The 15,118-nt window shown below is 38.9% G+C and overlaps 4 protein-coding genes across 12 annotated transcripts; 3 read left to right on the top strand and 1 right to left on the bottom strand.

The window, feature by feature from the left end:
- The first annotated feature begins 856 nt into the window (after window positions 1-856).
- Window positions 857-1,884, top strand: LOC6498128 (protein lifeguard 3). Its single transcript, XM_001962100.4, has 3 exons — window positions 857-1,083; window positions 1,155-1,403; window positions 1,468-1,884. The coding sequence occupies exons 1-3, from the start codon at window positions 973-975 to the stop codon at window positions 1,831-1,833; spliced, it is 726 nt and encodes a 241-aa protein (XP_001962136.2). The 5' UTR covers window positions 857-972; the 3' UTR covers window positions 1,834-1,884.
- Window positions 1,885-1,936: 52 nt separating this feature from the next.
- Window positions 1,937-2,410, top strand: LOC6498129. Its single transcript, XM_001962101.4, has one exon. The coding sequence runs from the start codon at window positions 2,009-2,011 to the stop codon at window positions 2,351-2,353; it is 345 nt and encodes a 114-aa protein (XP_001962137.1). The 5' UTR covers window positions 1,937-2,008; the 3' UTR covers window positions 2,354-2,410.
- A 2,761-nt stretch (window positions 2,411-5,171) lies between these two features.
- LOC123257312 lies at window positions 5,172-5,838 on the top strand. The gene is made up of 3 exons (XM_044715969.1): window positions 5,172-5,408; window positions 5,468-5,595; window positions 5,658-5,838. The coding sequence occupies exons 1-3, from the start codon at window positions 5,253-5,255 to the stop codon at window positions 5,692-5,694; spliced, it is 321 nt and encodes a 106-aa protein (XP_044571904.1). The 5' UTR covers window positions 5,172-5,252; the 3' UTR covers window positions 5,695-5,838.
- On the bottom strand, window positions 5,749-14,917 carry LOC6497412 (CD109 antigen). 9 transcript variants are annotated; one of them, XM_001962102.4, is made up of 9 exons: window positions 14,769-14,917; window positions 14,565-14,648; window positions 12,731-14,002; window positions 12,417-12,678; window positions 12,084-12,351; window positions 11,746-11,947; window positions 7,961-8,139; window positions 6,998-7,896; window positions 5,749-6,935 (listed from the first exon to the last, which is right to left on the bottom strand). In XM_001962102.4, exons 2-9 carry the CDS (start codon window positions 14,624-14,626, stop codon window positions 5,841-5,843), a joined length of 4,239 nt encoding a protein of 1,412 aa, XP_001962138.2. In that variant the 5' UTR covers window positions 14,627-14,648; window positions 14,769-14,917; the 3' UTR covers window positions 5,749-5,840. The 9 variants fall into 9 exon arrangements, with proteins under 9 accessions (XP_001962138.2, XP_014761695.1, XP_014761692.1 ...); XM_014906209.3 differs by lacking the exon at window positions 11,746-11,947 and adding an exon at window positions 10,484-10,661; XM_014906206.3 differs by lacking the exon at window positions 11,746-11,947 and adding an exon at window positions 9,426-9,588.
- Between the last annotated feature and the right edge of the window lie 201 nt (window positions 14,918-15,118).

Raw genomic sequence — 15,118 nt, 5'->3', positions numbered from 1 at the left:
AAAAAAACCAGTCTCAAAATTATCCACCGGATTACTCTATCATTTGGCTTATAAATCTGAAAATTATGAATTCATTACAGCTGACATGGGTCAAGGAGTGTAAGCCATCCTAATCTTTACCTTTTTGAGCAAGTGCAGCTGACTGGGATCAGGAGCTATAGGATATTGGGTGGGTGAACCGGATGGGTCAGGATGTTGCGGTGGTTACGGTGGTGTTTCCGGGCCCCGGCGAGCAGTTGGACGACTTCCCAGACCGTAGAGCGAGGCGAGAAACTGTAAAATGATGACAATATGTGTGATGATGGGCTTGCCGCGCTGCTCGGCAACACTGACACATTGAAATGCATTCGACTCGACGTAACGCGGCTCAATTAGTGCGGTTCAGCGGCTTCCAATGCAGCTTCTCGGGGCCTCATAGTCCTCCGGATATCATTCTAACATTCTGCCATCCTGTCATGCTGCCATCCTGCTGCTACCATTGTCTGGCTTTGTGTCAACTTCTTGCACGCTTTTTCACACCTGAGCACAAAAACCGTCCCGCAGGCTGGCATATTGCTGGGTTTTTTCTACGTTTTTTGCTGCCTGACGTATCACGAATGCCTTTCCGAGAGTTTTCCGGGCCGCATTTTCATATTGGCGGGCAGCGAGGCGTCTCTCATTACGGGAAAAGCCGAGGGCTCGGAGCCACCCACTTTCCATTAATTAGTCTACATATTCATTTCAGTATATCCTACTCAAAAATTGTTTCTAAAAATGTTTAAGATTCTATTTTAAGGAGTGTCTTTTAAGGCAAACCACTCTTTATGGTTGGATTTTTATTGGCTTATTGGTATACATTGAAGATAAAAATCTTTGCATTTTTTGTCACTTAATACTCTTTTTATTACAATTAAATATACAAAATATAGGTTACACGTACATAAGTACATACTTTGGTCAATTGGCTATTGAATTGGACATCTAGTAGAGAATATGGCTTGTTGCGGGGGAGGAGATGCAGATGAAGACACTGGTAGAGTCAATCCCTTTGAGGATCGCTTTACAAGGCGGCAGTTTATCCGAAAAGTTCTAACCTTGGTGACTGTAAGTTATGATTATATAATACTTGAATATCTTGGATATCTAATACTATTTTCTGAAAAATATTATTTTAGATTCTACTGGTGATTACAACAATCGTTACTACTCCCTTTGTGTTTTTGAAAGGACCTCGTCAGTGGGCCAGACGATTTTGGTGGATTTCGTTTATTGGCATGGGGGTTATAACTGTAATACACTTTATTATGTGCTGTTGCAGAAACTGTTTCACTTCGTCGCCTTGTAAGTGGATCCTTTTCGTCCTCTATGTCCTGGCCCATAGCATTGTGGTAGCCATTATGGCAGCCAGGTATGCACCGCGCATTGTAAGTGAATTTTAATTATTTATATGGAATATAATATATACCTTTAATCTGTTTTGATAAACAGATCTTGATGGCCTTTGGGGTTTGTGCAATTTTGGTTCTAGCACTGACCCTTTTTGCGGCATTTGCTCCTTGCGATTTCACAAGCTGCTGGGTGTTTCTCTTCATCTTGGGCCTCGCCATGATGATTATTGGCATTGTTGCCATTTTTTTCTACAGTCGAATTCTGCATCTAATATTTGCCAGCATCGGGATTCTGCTCTATTCCTTATATCTGGTGGTGGACATCCAAATGATAGTCGGTGGCAAAAACCGAAGGCATCAGTTCGATGAAGATGAATACGTCCTGGCAGCCTTGTCCATTTACCATGATATTATATTTTTGTTTATTTACATACTCCAGATAATAGGTCTAATAGATGATTGTTAAGTACGCTTTATTTGTGATAAGCCTGAAAAAATTGAAGAGTGATTAAATTGCTGAGGTATCTAGTATTTTCTTTCTCATATCCCAGTCTAGGAAATATACTTCAAAGACTCTCTAGAATGTCAATATATTATAATATTCTTGAAAAAGAATATATCGATTAATAAAAACTGTAAAAATGTGCGAAGTCCAGGAGTTTCTCGATGGCCTCTGCAAGACCTTTCGGAAGTTCAAGGAGATGCGCCGCCTGGAGATGGTCCAGATTCTTAACCAGGTTCGTTGCTGCGAATGTGGACACAAGATGCGAATGCAGAAGGTGGAGGTGCAGAACTCCCTCGCCCTAAAGACTTCCACTCCGGCCAGGATTAGGAATATCCTTCTTATCAGTTTTCTACTGGTACTCCTGCTCTATGGCTATATCCTTCATGCCGTGAGGCGGCACAATCGCATCAGGACATATGGCAGCAGTGCCTGCGAATCGACATTTCTATATAAGTATACGGATTGCGAAGTGATTTACTGACAGTGTTGATAACTTATATTTTTTATAAAATGGTTTGAATAAATTTTTTAAATCTTATGATTTTTTAAAGGTTTTAATATTTTTTCTCCAATACATAAATGTGATGATTCACCTTAAAAACCAGGCCAGGGCGTGTCTGACACTTATGGAGAATATTTCGTGTACAATTTTTGTCTTTTTTTTTGCACCAGCTTTACGATTGGGCGCTGCCATAAATTATGCAAAAAGCATAAGGCCAGACAGAGAGCGAACGATGTAGCGGAGGAGCTGGCGGGGTGGATTCCCATTCGAGGGTGAGTCCCAATCATCGAACATGGCCATACAGTTTTATTGGGCTCCCCATACCAACCCGGCCATCCCCAATCCACATATTGTCCGGGTTGTTGGCCTAGCTCAATATTGACACAAGTTAATTGAAGCCCAACGGCTGCCAAAAGTATCAATGGCCGCATCCCTTAGCCGTTGGGTCAGCGATGAACTGAACAACCATTGCCTGCTCACATTTTGCAATCTGGGGGATGGGGTGCCGTTATTTCGGTTTGCAGGCTAGACTGGGGTGGGCCTTGGCAGTACACTTCCAAAAACTTATAGATATGAATGTATAATTTAAAAATATCAAGAAATAATATATAGAAAATTTAATTAATGATATTTCAAACTACAGACTGTGGTCCTATATTTCGTAACACATACACACTGTTAAATGAAGCCCAGACACTGAATTTTTTCACTGTCGATAGTACCACCTGCTGATTTCATCCATTCTTTGCTGGCCTAAATAATCCTTATACATATTGCCTTTGGAAACTTTAAACGAACTCTATTGGCTCTTTATTCTGCTTTAAAATTATTGAAAATTCGATACATTATGATAAAGTGGCCAATTGTGCAATTTTTTCTCTCTTTCCCCCTCAAAAGCTAATTCCAAACTACAATTTATTGATTTGAGTCAAATTTTATTGTAATTTTTTGAAAATTAAATGTTCATAACTTGGTTAATACGGGGCCGATCAAGGAATGTTACACCTTCCCGGTCTTAAATGGTCAAGTATTGGCCATTCTGCATCAAAATCTGGCTATCCAAAATCGGAACTATTTTTCGTAATTTTCTAACATCATGGTTTTGGTCAAAAATCGACCCAAAATTTTAATTCTCGATTTTCGTTATATTTTGATGCAGATCGACGGCAATTGGAACCCCGATTTGTAAATGGTATTCCTTTTCCAAATGCGGTGAGAAATAACTAAAATATTGGCTAAAAAGTGTCTCAAGAGTTCCCATTTTGGCCTTCGTGTTCTTAGCTTTTCGTCCGCGAATTATTTCAGAAAAATAGCCATAACTTTGCTAATACTCATCTGATCGACGAATGTTAAACCATACTGATCTTAGATTTTCCAGTAGAATCATTTTCCATCAAAACCTGGCAACATAAAATCTGAACCGATTTTCGTAAATTTCCAAAGGGGTAACATCATGAATTTGGCCAAAAATTTTGTTGTGAGACTTTTACCATATTTTGATGCATATGAAGGGGATTAGAATTCTGATTCATAAGTGGTATTTCGTTTTTAAATCGGCTGTGAAATTGATAAAATATTTGCTAAAAACGAAGTCGAAAGTTAGTTAATATTTTAGTCAAAAACAAGAAAGGAAAGCTAACTTCGGGCGGAGCCGAAGTTTATATACCCTTGCAGTTGAGTCGCAGTTCGCTAGGTGGCTCCACGAATCTTATATAATTAGATATATAGCGGATCGTATTTAGTTGGCCGATCCTTATGGAATTTGGCAAATCGAATTATTTTGCCAAAAGAGGAATCCTTTAAAACTCCCATCCTCCTAACTTGAAAACCAACGAAGTTATAGCATTTCCGATCAATCAGTTATACGGCAGCTATAGGATATAGTCGGCCGATCCTTATGAAATTCGACAAATCAGATTGTTTTTCCCAAAATAGAATCTGTACCAAATCCCATCTTTCTAACTTAAAAAACAACAAAGTTATGCCAATTTCGATCGTTCTATGACAGCTATAGGATATAGTCGGCCGATCCTTATGAAATTTTGTACAGAAGATACTTTGGTTAAATATAACATGTGTGGAAAGTCCCAACCCTCTAACTTAAAAAACACCAAAGTTATGGCATTTCCGATCAATCAGTTATATGGCAGCTATAGGATATAGTCGACCGATCCCGGCCGTTCCGACTTATATACTGCCTGCAACAGAAAGAAGGGTGTGTGCAAAGTTTCAACTCGATAGCTTTAAAACTGAGAGACTAGTTTGCGTAGAAACAGACAGACGGACAGACGGACAGACGGACAGACGGACCGACGGACAGACGGACAGACGGACAGACGGACAGACGGACATGCTCATATCGACTCAGGAGGTGATCCTGATCAAGAATATATATACTTTATAGGGTCGGAGATGTCTCCTTCACTGCGTTGCACACTTTTGACCAAAATTATAATACCCTCTGCAAGGGTATAAAAAAATAAATTAAAAAAAAGCGGAAAAAGTTCCATAACTTGGCCAATAAGTAGCTTAATTAAAATTTAACCTAATATTCGAAATCTTCAAAGGGATTTTTGTGATGAATCTTTTTTATAAGGTGCGATATTATATGATTCTCTGATAAAGTAACCATAATATAACATAAAGTAATTAACATAATGACTAATAGCCTACTTTTTAACTTTTAATTATTTAAACAATAAGTTTTTTTCTTTATTTAAAAAATGTAATGACCTATTAAAATATACCTTAATATTGCTTTTGTACTTGTATAAAGTTTCATTTGTTTGCTTTATTGACTGCAAAAAACAGCTGCCGTGAATCTCAGTTTTAGATTAAAAAAAAGTTTCGCAGTTAAAAAAATTGCAGTCTAGTCATAATGAAGCACTTGATCGCATTCTTATTATTTGTGGCTTGTCTATCCAGGACATTGGCGGATCCTCGCTACTATGACAACTATACGGTTTACAGGGTCCATATTAAAAACTCCCATCAGCAAATAATAATTGATCAGTTGCTGGAACAACATGATAATGTAAATTTTACTATTTAAATACCTCTTATACATATATAATATATTTTATATTTTTCAAGTACAATTTATGGCATCGAACTGTCCGAGAAGTCCATTTGATGGTAAATCCAAGAGTTCAAAGTGAATTTCGCAAAATAATGTTGAAAGAATATATTAAGATTGAAATATTGATACCAAATGTTCAAGCGTAAGTCCAAGCTAATATATATTTTAGTTTAATTTTATATTATGGATATTATTCTTTTGCAGACTTATAGAAAATCAAACAGGATATCGAAGGATATGATAGAACTATAATTTACAGCAATCCTGGTTCTCATTAAAAATTAAAAAAAAAAAATTCATTTATTTATTTTATTTAAGCTTTATTGTTTTCAAGGCCAGTTTATATGACTTTTAACATTATTAAAAAAATATTATTTATTACGGATCTTAGGCACTCTTTTTGCAGCCCTCGCCGCAATCGGATCCTTGGCAAATATCGCACAAGGAGGAGGCCACCTGATAGTACTCGGTGGCTCGGCGCTCGGTGTCGTAATAGTCGTATAGGGACACGGAGGCGGGCTTCTGCTTGGCCACCGCATGGGCCTTGGTGGCCTTGACTGGGAGGCAGCGGACATCGCCGGGGGTCAGGCTATCAAAGTAAACAATAACCGTCGAGTCGGAGTTCTTGGTCTCCACCCTCTTAACCCTGTCGACGTTCTGAATTCCATCCAAAGTATCGGAATCGCTCACAAAACCGGATGGCAGGGCGATCTCCATGACAGCCATGTTTGAGTCCTTCTCCTTGTCGGCCTCTTCCAGGGGCACAAACTCGGCACAGATATCGACGTCAAGGAGCTGGGGGCTGGGGGAGTTCTTCACCGTTGGTGTCACTTTGAAGCTGGGCTTCTTCTCCTTCTCGGCCAGGTTGTAGCGATAGGATAACTGCACCATGGCAGATCCTGTGCCCTTCGCTGTGAAGTCGACCTTGCGCGTATTCTTGGGCAGGACATGAGTCTGCAGGACCAATGAGTTTTCGGGGTTCACTTTGATGGTATCCTTAGTGCCTCCGGCAGGAGTAAATTCAATGTCCATGCTGCCTGAACCAGATCCAGTTTTGTAGGCGAATTTGGTCAGAGCCTGCAGTCCTATCACCGTGTCCTGGGTGGACGAGAATCCTCCGTTGCTGTTTCGCTGCGCTATCAGCCACTTGATAATGGGCAGGGACTTATCCGCCGCCTCCTTTTCGAGAAGAGCCAGCAGGACGTAGGAGGTAATCTCTACATCGTTGCTACGAGGCTTCCAGTAGACGCGGGCAACTTCACTACTCGATGTCGGATCCACCTTGGACCACCATTTGCGATCGTTCTCCTGCCTGGCCAGGGTCTCCAACTTGGCCAGAACCTTTTCGGCCTGCGGATGCTTGGCCAGTTGCAAAGCCACCACGGCGATGGCCAAAGAATAAAGATCATCCGACTTGTCCACCTCCTCGGCGACGTAGTTAACTCCCTTCTGGATGGCGCTCTGATACTTCTCAATGAGTTCCTACAATAAATAAGTATTTTAAGAAATTCAAATCATTTCTAATATATCCTGTTTCCACTTACGTAATTCTCGAAGAAAGCCAGCAGTACAAAGGATGTGAGAGCTAAGGAATTCTGATTGGCGTTGTCAAAGAGTTTTCCCACCTCGGGGAACTCGCCGTTCTCCTTCTGCTTGGACACGAGGAAGTCGAGGCCAGCAATAACGACCTTGGGATCCACATCGGTGTACTTTCCGGCTTGGTGGAAGGACCTCATCACGTAAGCAGTTAGCCAGGTACTGCCAGACTTATCCGATTTTCCAAAGGCACTGTAGGATCCATCGTCGTGCTTGTAAGTCAACTCCCGCTGGTAACCAATCTCCAGGAACTTCTTGGCCTTGGTCTCTACAGCGGGCATTCTTCGTCCCGTCACTTCCAAGTACTTCAGCACCAGGATGTTGGGCACAAAGTTGACCATGTTCTGCTCGCCACATCCGTAGGGCATCCGGACCAGATTGTCCAGATTTTGGAGTGTGGGACCCAGGAGATCGCCCACCACGGAAAACTCAATGAACTCCGATTGAGGTACTGCCTCCTGGGGTATCTCTGCATCCACGGTCTGGGAGAACTCTGGCTGATCCTTCAGGTTAATGAAGACAGCACGGTTCTCAAATTGGGTCACTCCCTCAGGTTCCACCTTCAACTTCTGATGGATGGTATCTCCGGCTAGGGGTGAAGTGGCAGTAATCTTCAAAGTCGTAGTTCCCACATTTTTGGGACGAATCATAAACGAAAGACTTTTGCCACTGTTGGCCGGAACTGTTTCTCGCTTAGTCCTTTGGACGTCATCGCTGGCCTTCTCCAGGACATCGTTGGTGGCCTCCGTGAACTCGTACTCCCCGTCCGAATTGTCCATTGTCACATCGACATCAAGGGCCTTGTCCAAATAGTTGAAAACCACAACAGGCACAGAAATAACCTCACCTTGAAAGGGTTTAAAAAATATTTTCTTAAAAATTGTCTTAAAATAGAGAATATTATAACTTACCCCTCTTGACGGAGTATGGCAAATTGGTGGACACGAAGAATGGCTGGAACACTCGAATCATGCTGGGATTCTTGGTTAAAGCAATTCCGGAAGTTGGATTCAGGGAAAAGCCGGTAATCACCCATGAGGTTATCGTATCAGGTATCTTCTTTGTCAGGGTGAAGCCGCTATCATCGACACTATAAAATTATAAATAAACCATTAATCTTTCAATGATATTAAACCATATTTCCATAAAACAGGACAACAAAAACACGTTGGGTTAAGTATGTGTGCTATTGGGTGTCAGTGGATTAATTTAATTTAATTAACAGACAAGCATGCATAAGGAAAAAAGGGTTAAAAAGCATTTGAAGGGAATTAGTTACTCTGTGAGGATATCTTCTGCCAATTCGTATATCCATGTTTCTGAAAATTTTGATCTCACGCCAAAATCATTATGAGTTTCTTGCCCATCAAATGGGGTTTCTTTTGTGGATTCTGTGGGTGGTTTAATTGTGGTCTTTCGTTTTTTGTTAGAGCCCTGTCTATCCGCACTGGCCTTCATGATGGGAACTGCTGGCAACTGGTCTCCTTTCTGGATATTCCCTTAAAATAATCGAAGTGAAATATGCCCTTTTAACTACTACTTGCTACATGGGAATATAATTGTCTAATAAATCTGGAAAAATAAAAAAAAAGCTCCTTATTCCTTTTTTTGTCGTAGTGGCATGCAATGAACCCCACGGATGGGAATAAAAGCCTTTATAATTAATAATTACTCATACATATTCGCAAACATCCAAGTATCGGGGAACTCTTTTCGTATAATTTCAGGAATTGGTGCTGGTTTTTGAATTTTGGTAGTATTCCAATTAAAGGAAGGCACAAAATTATGACTTCGATCAGCATAAGAATATGAGGAATAAGAAGATGCATAGCTCCTAGAACCGGTATAAGACAAACGGTTTCGAAAGCGTCTACCGGATGGTCTGGTTCGCCATCTTCCATTCCCTGATGTGCTTGGATATCTCACATTGAATGGTATGTTTTCACGGCACCCATGCACGGCACCATAACAGTTTGTACGAAAAACTCCTCCCCCTGGAAGATTTATTACTCTTGGTCCGCCCCACGTATACCTGCGAACTAAGAATTATAATCTTTTTTTAAATATTTAATTTAAATTTAACAATGAATTGAAGTAAGAGCATGCACAACAAATTAGCAATTTTTTAAATAGCAAAGACTGTATTGAATTGACTGTAAGTAAATTCTTGATGAATTCGTTTCTATAGTATGTACTTAATATTTCTAAATTGTATTTAAATAAAACTCCTTAAGGCTCCTAGAAACAACTTCAATAAAAAAAACCCCAATGTATAGATTTGAATTCTGTGTTTAAAGTGTAAAAACAAAGGAATGAGGGCGGTGTTTTGAGAAGCAATTAAAATAATATACAAATCAACGATTAGGTTCGTCATACTTTTTGAAATTCAAGAATATCCAAGTTTCAGGAAACTCTTTACGAATATGGATTTCTGGGATGGAAGCTTGTGTTGCGATTCCAGATGCAGTTAGTCGGTTTATTAGTATCTGATTTTCAATTTGAGGACGCATAAATATGGGTCTTGGGAAAAAGCGTCTCTCTACAAAGCATAAATAGATTCTACCATAAGTTAATAGAAAAGTTTTAATAGCAATGATGTAAGTTAAACTTAAAAATGAACCTCGAATAATTAGTAAATAATTAGAATGCCAGCTAAAACTGAGAGATTTAGAATCCTTTTCATACTTTTTGGCATCATAAAATATCCAATTTTCCGGGAACTCTTTGCGAATTTGCGGAGCCGGCATTGGGGCCGACGGAGGACCCATTGATCCGGGGATTCCTGTTTTTTCATATAAAACAATACCTGGTGCAGGAGCCGCAAGGGAAAATGCTATAGGCGGCCTCATGCCCCAATTGAGTGGGCCACCACCAATAAACCATGGGCGGAAATAGATTTCATCTACAGCGGGGATATATGTGTATGATATTAAGGGGCATTAGTAAAGTATAAAATATGTATCTAGTTTTTCTAAGGGATTCTAGAAATTTATTGACTTTGGATCACATAATGTAACTTGTCTTCTACAACTTGAATCAAGCCCTAAACTTCTACTCTCAATATGTACATTAATTAATTAATTAGATAAATTAGAATAAAGTTAGATCATTTTCATTATTGACAAATTTTGGATAGAACATGTTTACAGAGGGATCATGCTTTATTTAAAACATATTTAACGCACCTTCCATTATTGAAGGATTCCCAAATCCAGACATTTTCAAAATTGATGCGAACCATATCTTTTCGTGTAGTTATTGAATCAACCTCATCATAGTTATTAGGTCTCAAATACATAATACAATTCTCTTCGCAATACAAATACAATCCTTTAAAATAATAAATTAGTCAGCCCTTTACCAAAGAATCTTAACAAATTTTTAGTGATACCCAGTGCCATAATTGTTTTGACGAAAAAATTTGGAAAACCCACCTCCCATTTAAAAATGCTTGCCATATCCAGACTTCAGCAAAATTCTTTCGAACTACTTCCAATATTTGTGGCACTTCTTCTGAATCTAAAAGAACTTCAATTTCTTCATCTTTTTTGACATCCTCTGCATCTTCATCCAAAACAGCGTCTAAGTATTCGTAGTCTTCTAATATTTTAGCTAAAATTATTTATTAGCAACGTGCATAAATGAGAGATTGTGAATGTTTTTGGATAAATTTTAGAAGTTTTGGAAAAATGTGAAATTAGTTTGTAAATTGTATGATATCATACTTTTTCACCTTGTTAATATATGCTAAAATCTCTGGAAATATTTTCCAGACTACTCGAAGCTTTTAGAACATATTAGAAGGCATTTTCCTTTATTCTACTATTACCCATATATGTATCTTGCAAAATAAAAATTATCTTTAATTGGGAAAATGAACGGGCTAATCCAATCGGCATAAACATATAAAAGTTTTGCGAATATGAAAATGGTTTAATTGCGCAGACAGGAGAACTTTTAAATATTAAAAAATTTTAAGCCGTACTTTTCCGTATTTTGAAAAATCCATGTTTCTGGAAACTCTTTTCTAATTTGATCAGTTTTCAAATTTTCTTCATCAAAAAAAATCTCTGGTGATAAATCGGCATCCATTACGGCACGTAGTTCCAGCGTTAAAACTTCGTTGTCATATACTGAATAGTCTTTGATGTGGGATACATCTTGTGTACACACATTGTAAAGTACATACATATTAATATATATTAGGTAGGTTTTATAAGTATGATATTAGGTCCTATTTATGGAAATATTTTCTAACCCACTTTCCATTTAGAAATCGTTGATCATATAAAAACATTGCAAAATTCTTTCAAACTAATGGCACCTGTTCTTCTGAATTTAAAAGCCCTTTCTTTCTAATATAATAAATATATTCAATTATTTTTACATTCTAGATAAAAAGTATATCAACAACTTGCATGAAATGAATATCAATAGGTTCTATGTAGATATTATTGTATTAAAATTTTCGCGAGTCATTGGATTTTTCTTATCACATTCAACAAAATAGTCAAAACTATCTTCACTCCGACTCGTTACATCAAAAGAATCTGTTGGGATATCCAATTATTAGTAAAGTTCGTTTTTTTTTTGCATAAAAAGCCTCATCCTTTTGCAGAATAGTTGAGATTAAAAAGCAGTAAATAGTAGTAGTTGTTAAAATGCTGATCTTGCGAATTTATATTCGAGGACCCACCGATCGTCGATCGATTGCCAGATCCAGATCTCGGCAAAGTTCTTTCGAATTGTGACTGTTTCAGCAGGAACAGGATTCTCTTGTGTGTGTGGAACATAAGCATAAACAGAATTGTCTAAGCCCTCTGTCTGATACTCTGCAATCTCATATTCTTCCGCAATTGGAAAGACTCCAGGGTCATCTTCGACATAATCGGGAAAATCTGGTGATTTAATGAGATTTAAATGCCTTTTTCTCAAACTGTTTCCCTTTAAAATCTAAAATCTTTCTTATTATTAGGTATTTAGGACCAGAAACTTCATTGTGTTACCCTTCCATACTTTTAACTTGAATCTTACCCGTATTGTAGGGATAATTGGCATTGGTGAGTGTTACCAATCCGGAGGTTTGTCCAGGATAACGTCCATATCCACGGAGCCAGGGCGTTGATGTCTTGTACTTGTTGAGGCTATTAAAAATGTCATCCTTATTAAAATCATTGCCGGATTTCAGCAAAAGGACACTCTGGTCCACTCCAAGGAGACCCACAAAAGAGTCGGCATCAGTTTTCACTTTTAGTTTAACTTCCTCACTGGGCTTTGCATTGACAGGAGCCACAATATCGATCTTTTTGAAAAAATACATGAATTTAATCCAAACTTAATATGGAGTTTTAAAAGTCTAAGACTTACAGAGTTACTAAAGTCCTTTTCGAAGTCAATAGTTTTCTCTTCGAATTTGAGATCGTTGTCGATAACATAATGTATGTAGATCGTGGCCTGGGGAACCATATCAAATGTGGGTGTAAACTTCACAGTGTACTTCTTAGTATCTTCGGGAACTACGATATAATCACTAAGGACAATATTACCCCTGGCTACAATTGTGTAGACAAAATAGGGTATATTTCCAGTTGAAATCACATCAAACGAAACTTTCTCGCCCAGTCGAGGTCTGAAAATGAGTTAATCTAAAAACCATTCTAAGTGAAGAGATAAAAACTTACTTTTTGGTGTTAACCTTAATTGTTAGTGGTTCTCTATTCTCCGATTCCTGGAATTTTGAGATAGTTCCGAAGTGTCCTTGTACACCATCAAAATCTGCCAAAATTGCATAGTAGTTCGAAACATTTGCGGGAAGTGTAACCTGGAAAGTGGCGATGCCATTCTCGTTCAAAGGCTCTTCATATTTAATTTGGTGTCCGCTATAGTGAGGCGAAAAGTATCGACCAGGCAAATCAAAAAATAATTTAACCTTTTTCGTAGAACCCAAAACTGGGGAATCATCCACATTCTTGACAGCAACCTGGTACACAAAAGACTTGCTTGGCTTGTAGGTGGTTGGACTATCTACCGACTGCAACTTGTAGCGTTGCTGATGGAGGTTCACCGTAGCGGTTGCATTTTGTTTGTTGCCAGTTAGCTCCTCTGTGACAACAGCAAACAGTTTATAGGGCGGTATATAGGCGGAATTTGCTATAGATCCCGGCAGATTAAACTCAACATGGCCCTTGCCATCGACATCGATGGTCTTCTCTTGCTTGGATGTTGAAGACCAACCATAGTTCGATTCTAGCGAGACTGTGGCCTTTCCCTTAACCGGCTTTCCGTAGGTGTACTTGGCCCGAATGGTGGCCTTGATCAGGTTATCGGCTGCAACCACATCCTTGGCTGTGTCAATTTTTACTTCGAATTTGGGCAGGACATATTTGTCAACCTCAAAGGTTTTGGTTTCCCTGGCCTCTCCATCCACATTGACGGCCAGCTTCCAGGTGCCCAGGACAGGCTGCTCCGAGAGCTGCAGTTCCCCGGTGTACACGCCTTTGGTCAGTTTGACATTAGAAATCTGTTTGATCCTGTTCTGAGCTCCATCGGTAATCACCACAGAAATGGTCCCATCGATCCTGGCCGGCCGGGTGTTCTCATCGAGGAAGAGGACACGGAACTGTACAAGATCAGCCGGCTTATAGGTGGCCTTATCGGTTTGAACAAACACTGAGGGCTTCTCGTCGGCATGATTCAGTTTGGTGGTGTTACGGAACACAACACCCGACACTCCCACAGCTGTCAGATTGTAGTCTCCCGATGCCAGCTTGGGCACTTCGAACTCCACATTCTCAGTAGCCATTGGCAGGACTTCAATCTCTTTGGTTTCATTAAAGGAGGGTCCATTTAGGCTGACATTAATTTTGCTGGGACCCTCGGCCTTGTGGACGGAAACAGCCACATTGTACTTGGAGTTCGATCGGATAGTGCCCGGCCCCACCACAGAATATAAACTGAAAAAAAATAGAATAATCTCTTAGCTTCAGCAGAATAATCATTAGCGGATTGCCAAAGCTTAATTGCAAACTCATGTACCTATATATTTTTATAAATATAGCTAATTAATTATTTTGTTTTATTTTGTTTGTGATTGATTTCAAATGTTCTGATAATGAAATAATAAACAAGCTGGGATTTCCACACTTCCCAGAAATGTAGGTACTTTTTCAATTTTTTGTTATAATGTCATGCCTCATAAAGGAAGAGTGTTTAAATTTTCCATTCATTTGTTTTATGACCATTGCAATTAAATTTGAATATTCTATTAATGTAATGATCTCCCTGTACGATTTCCCCGTTTTTCGGTTTAGAAACAAAATTTTAACTGCAAACCAGCAAGGCTTTCCAACCGGTTTCAAGGGAATCTGAGTCCAAACATTTCGATACGTGGCCAGTAAAATAAATAATCTATATAATATAAACACAGTTTCATATGTATTTTTTATAATATTTGATTTCTGACCCCTGCTTCTTTGTTTGATGATAATGGTGGGCAATTTTCAAGTATAAACTTACCCAGTGGCATTGATAAGCAGGGCATATTGCAGAAGAAACACACACAAAATGAACCTCATCATTTTGAAGTGGATCACACGCGAACTGAAATATAATTTTAAACTATAATTACGGCATAATATGTTTCACTATTGTTTATTTTATCACATATATAATATTTATTATTACTCTAGGCACACAAAAAATCAATAAAACTGAACTGACCTGAAAAAAATGAACCGATCGCCAGCTAGCGACGATCTACAATGAGCTCGGCTTCAGTCCCAGACCGGCTTTAAATACAATCGGGGATCTCTCGTCGGCTTATAGAGATAATGAATGAATCTCGTCACTCTATATTTCTCTCGGGTTTCTCTGCATATACTCGGGGAATTTGGCCAGACATAAAATATTCGTGTCTAATAGATCGGCACATGCCGGCTCACACATTTGTTTATTTACGTCACTGATGATAAATCTGTTGTTTAATGAAATTGCTGAAAAATTGTTATTTGAGCAGGGAGAATACGTTTTTTGTAGCTTCCCTTATCAGCTACGAGTACTGAATGATTTCT

This window comes from Drosophila ananassae, chromosome 3R (genome assembly GCF_017639315.1).
Source record: "Drosophila ananassae strain 14024-0371.13 chromosome 3R, ASM1763931v2, whole genome shotgun sequence".
In the NCBI taxonomy this organism is placed as follows: Eukaryota; Metazoa; Arthropoda; class Insecta; order Diptera; family Drosophilidae; genus Drosophila; species Drosophila ananassae.
The sequence above is the reverse complement of the archived record's forward strand: the minus strand, read 5'-3'. Positions and strand labels throughout refer to the sequence as shown.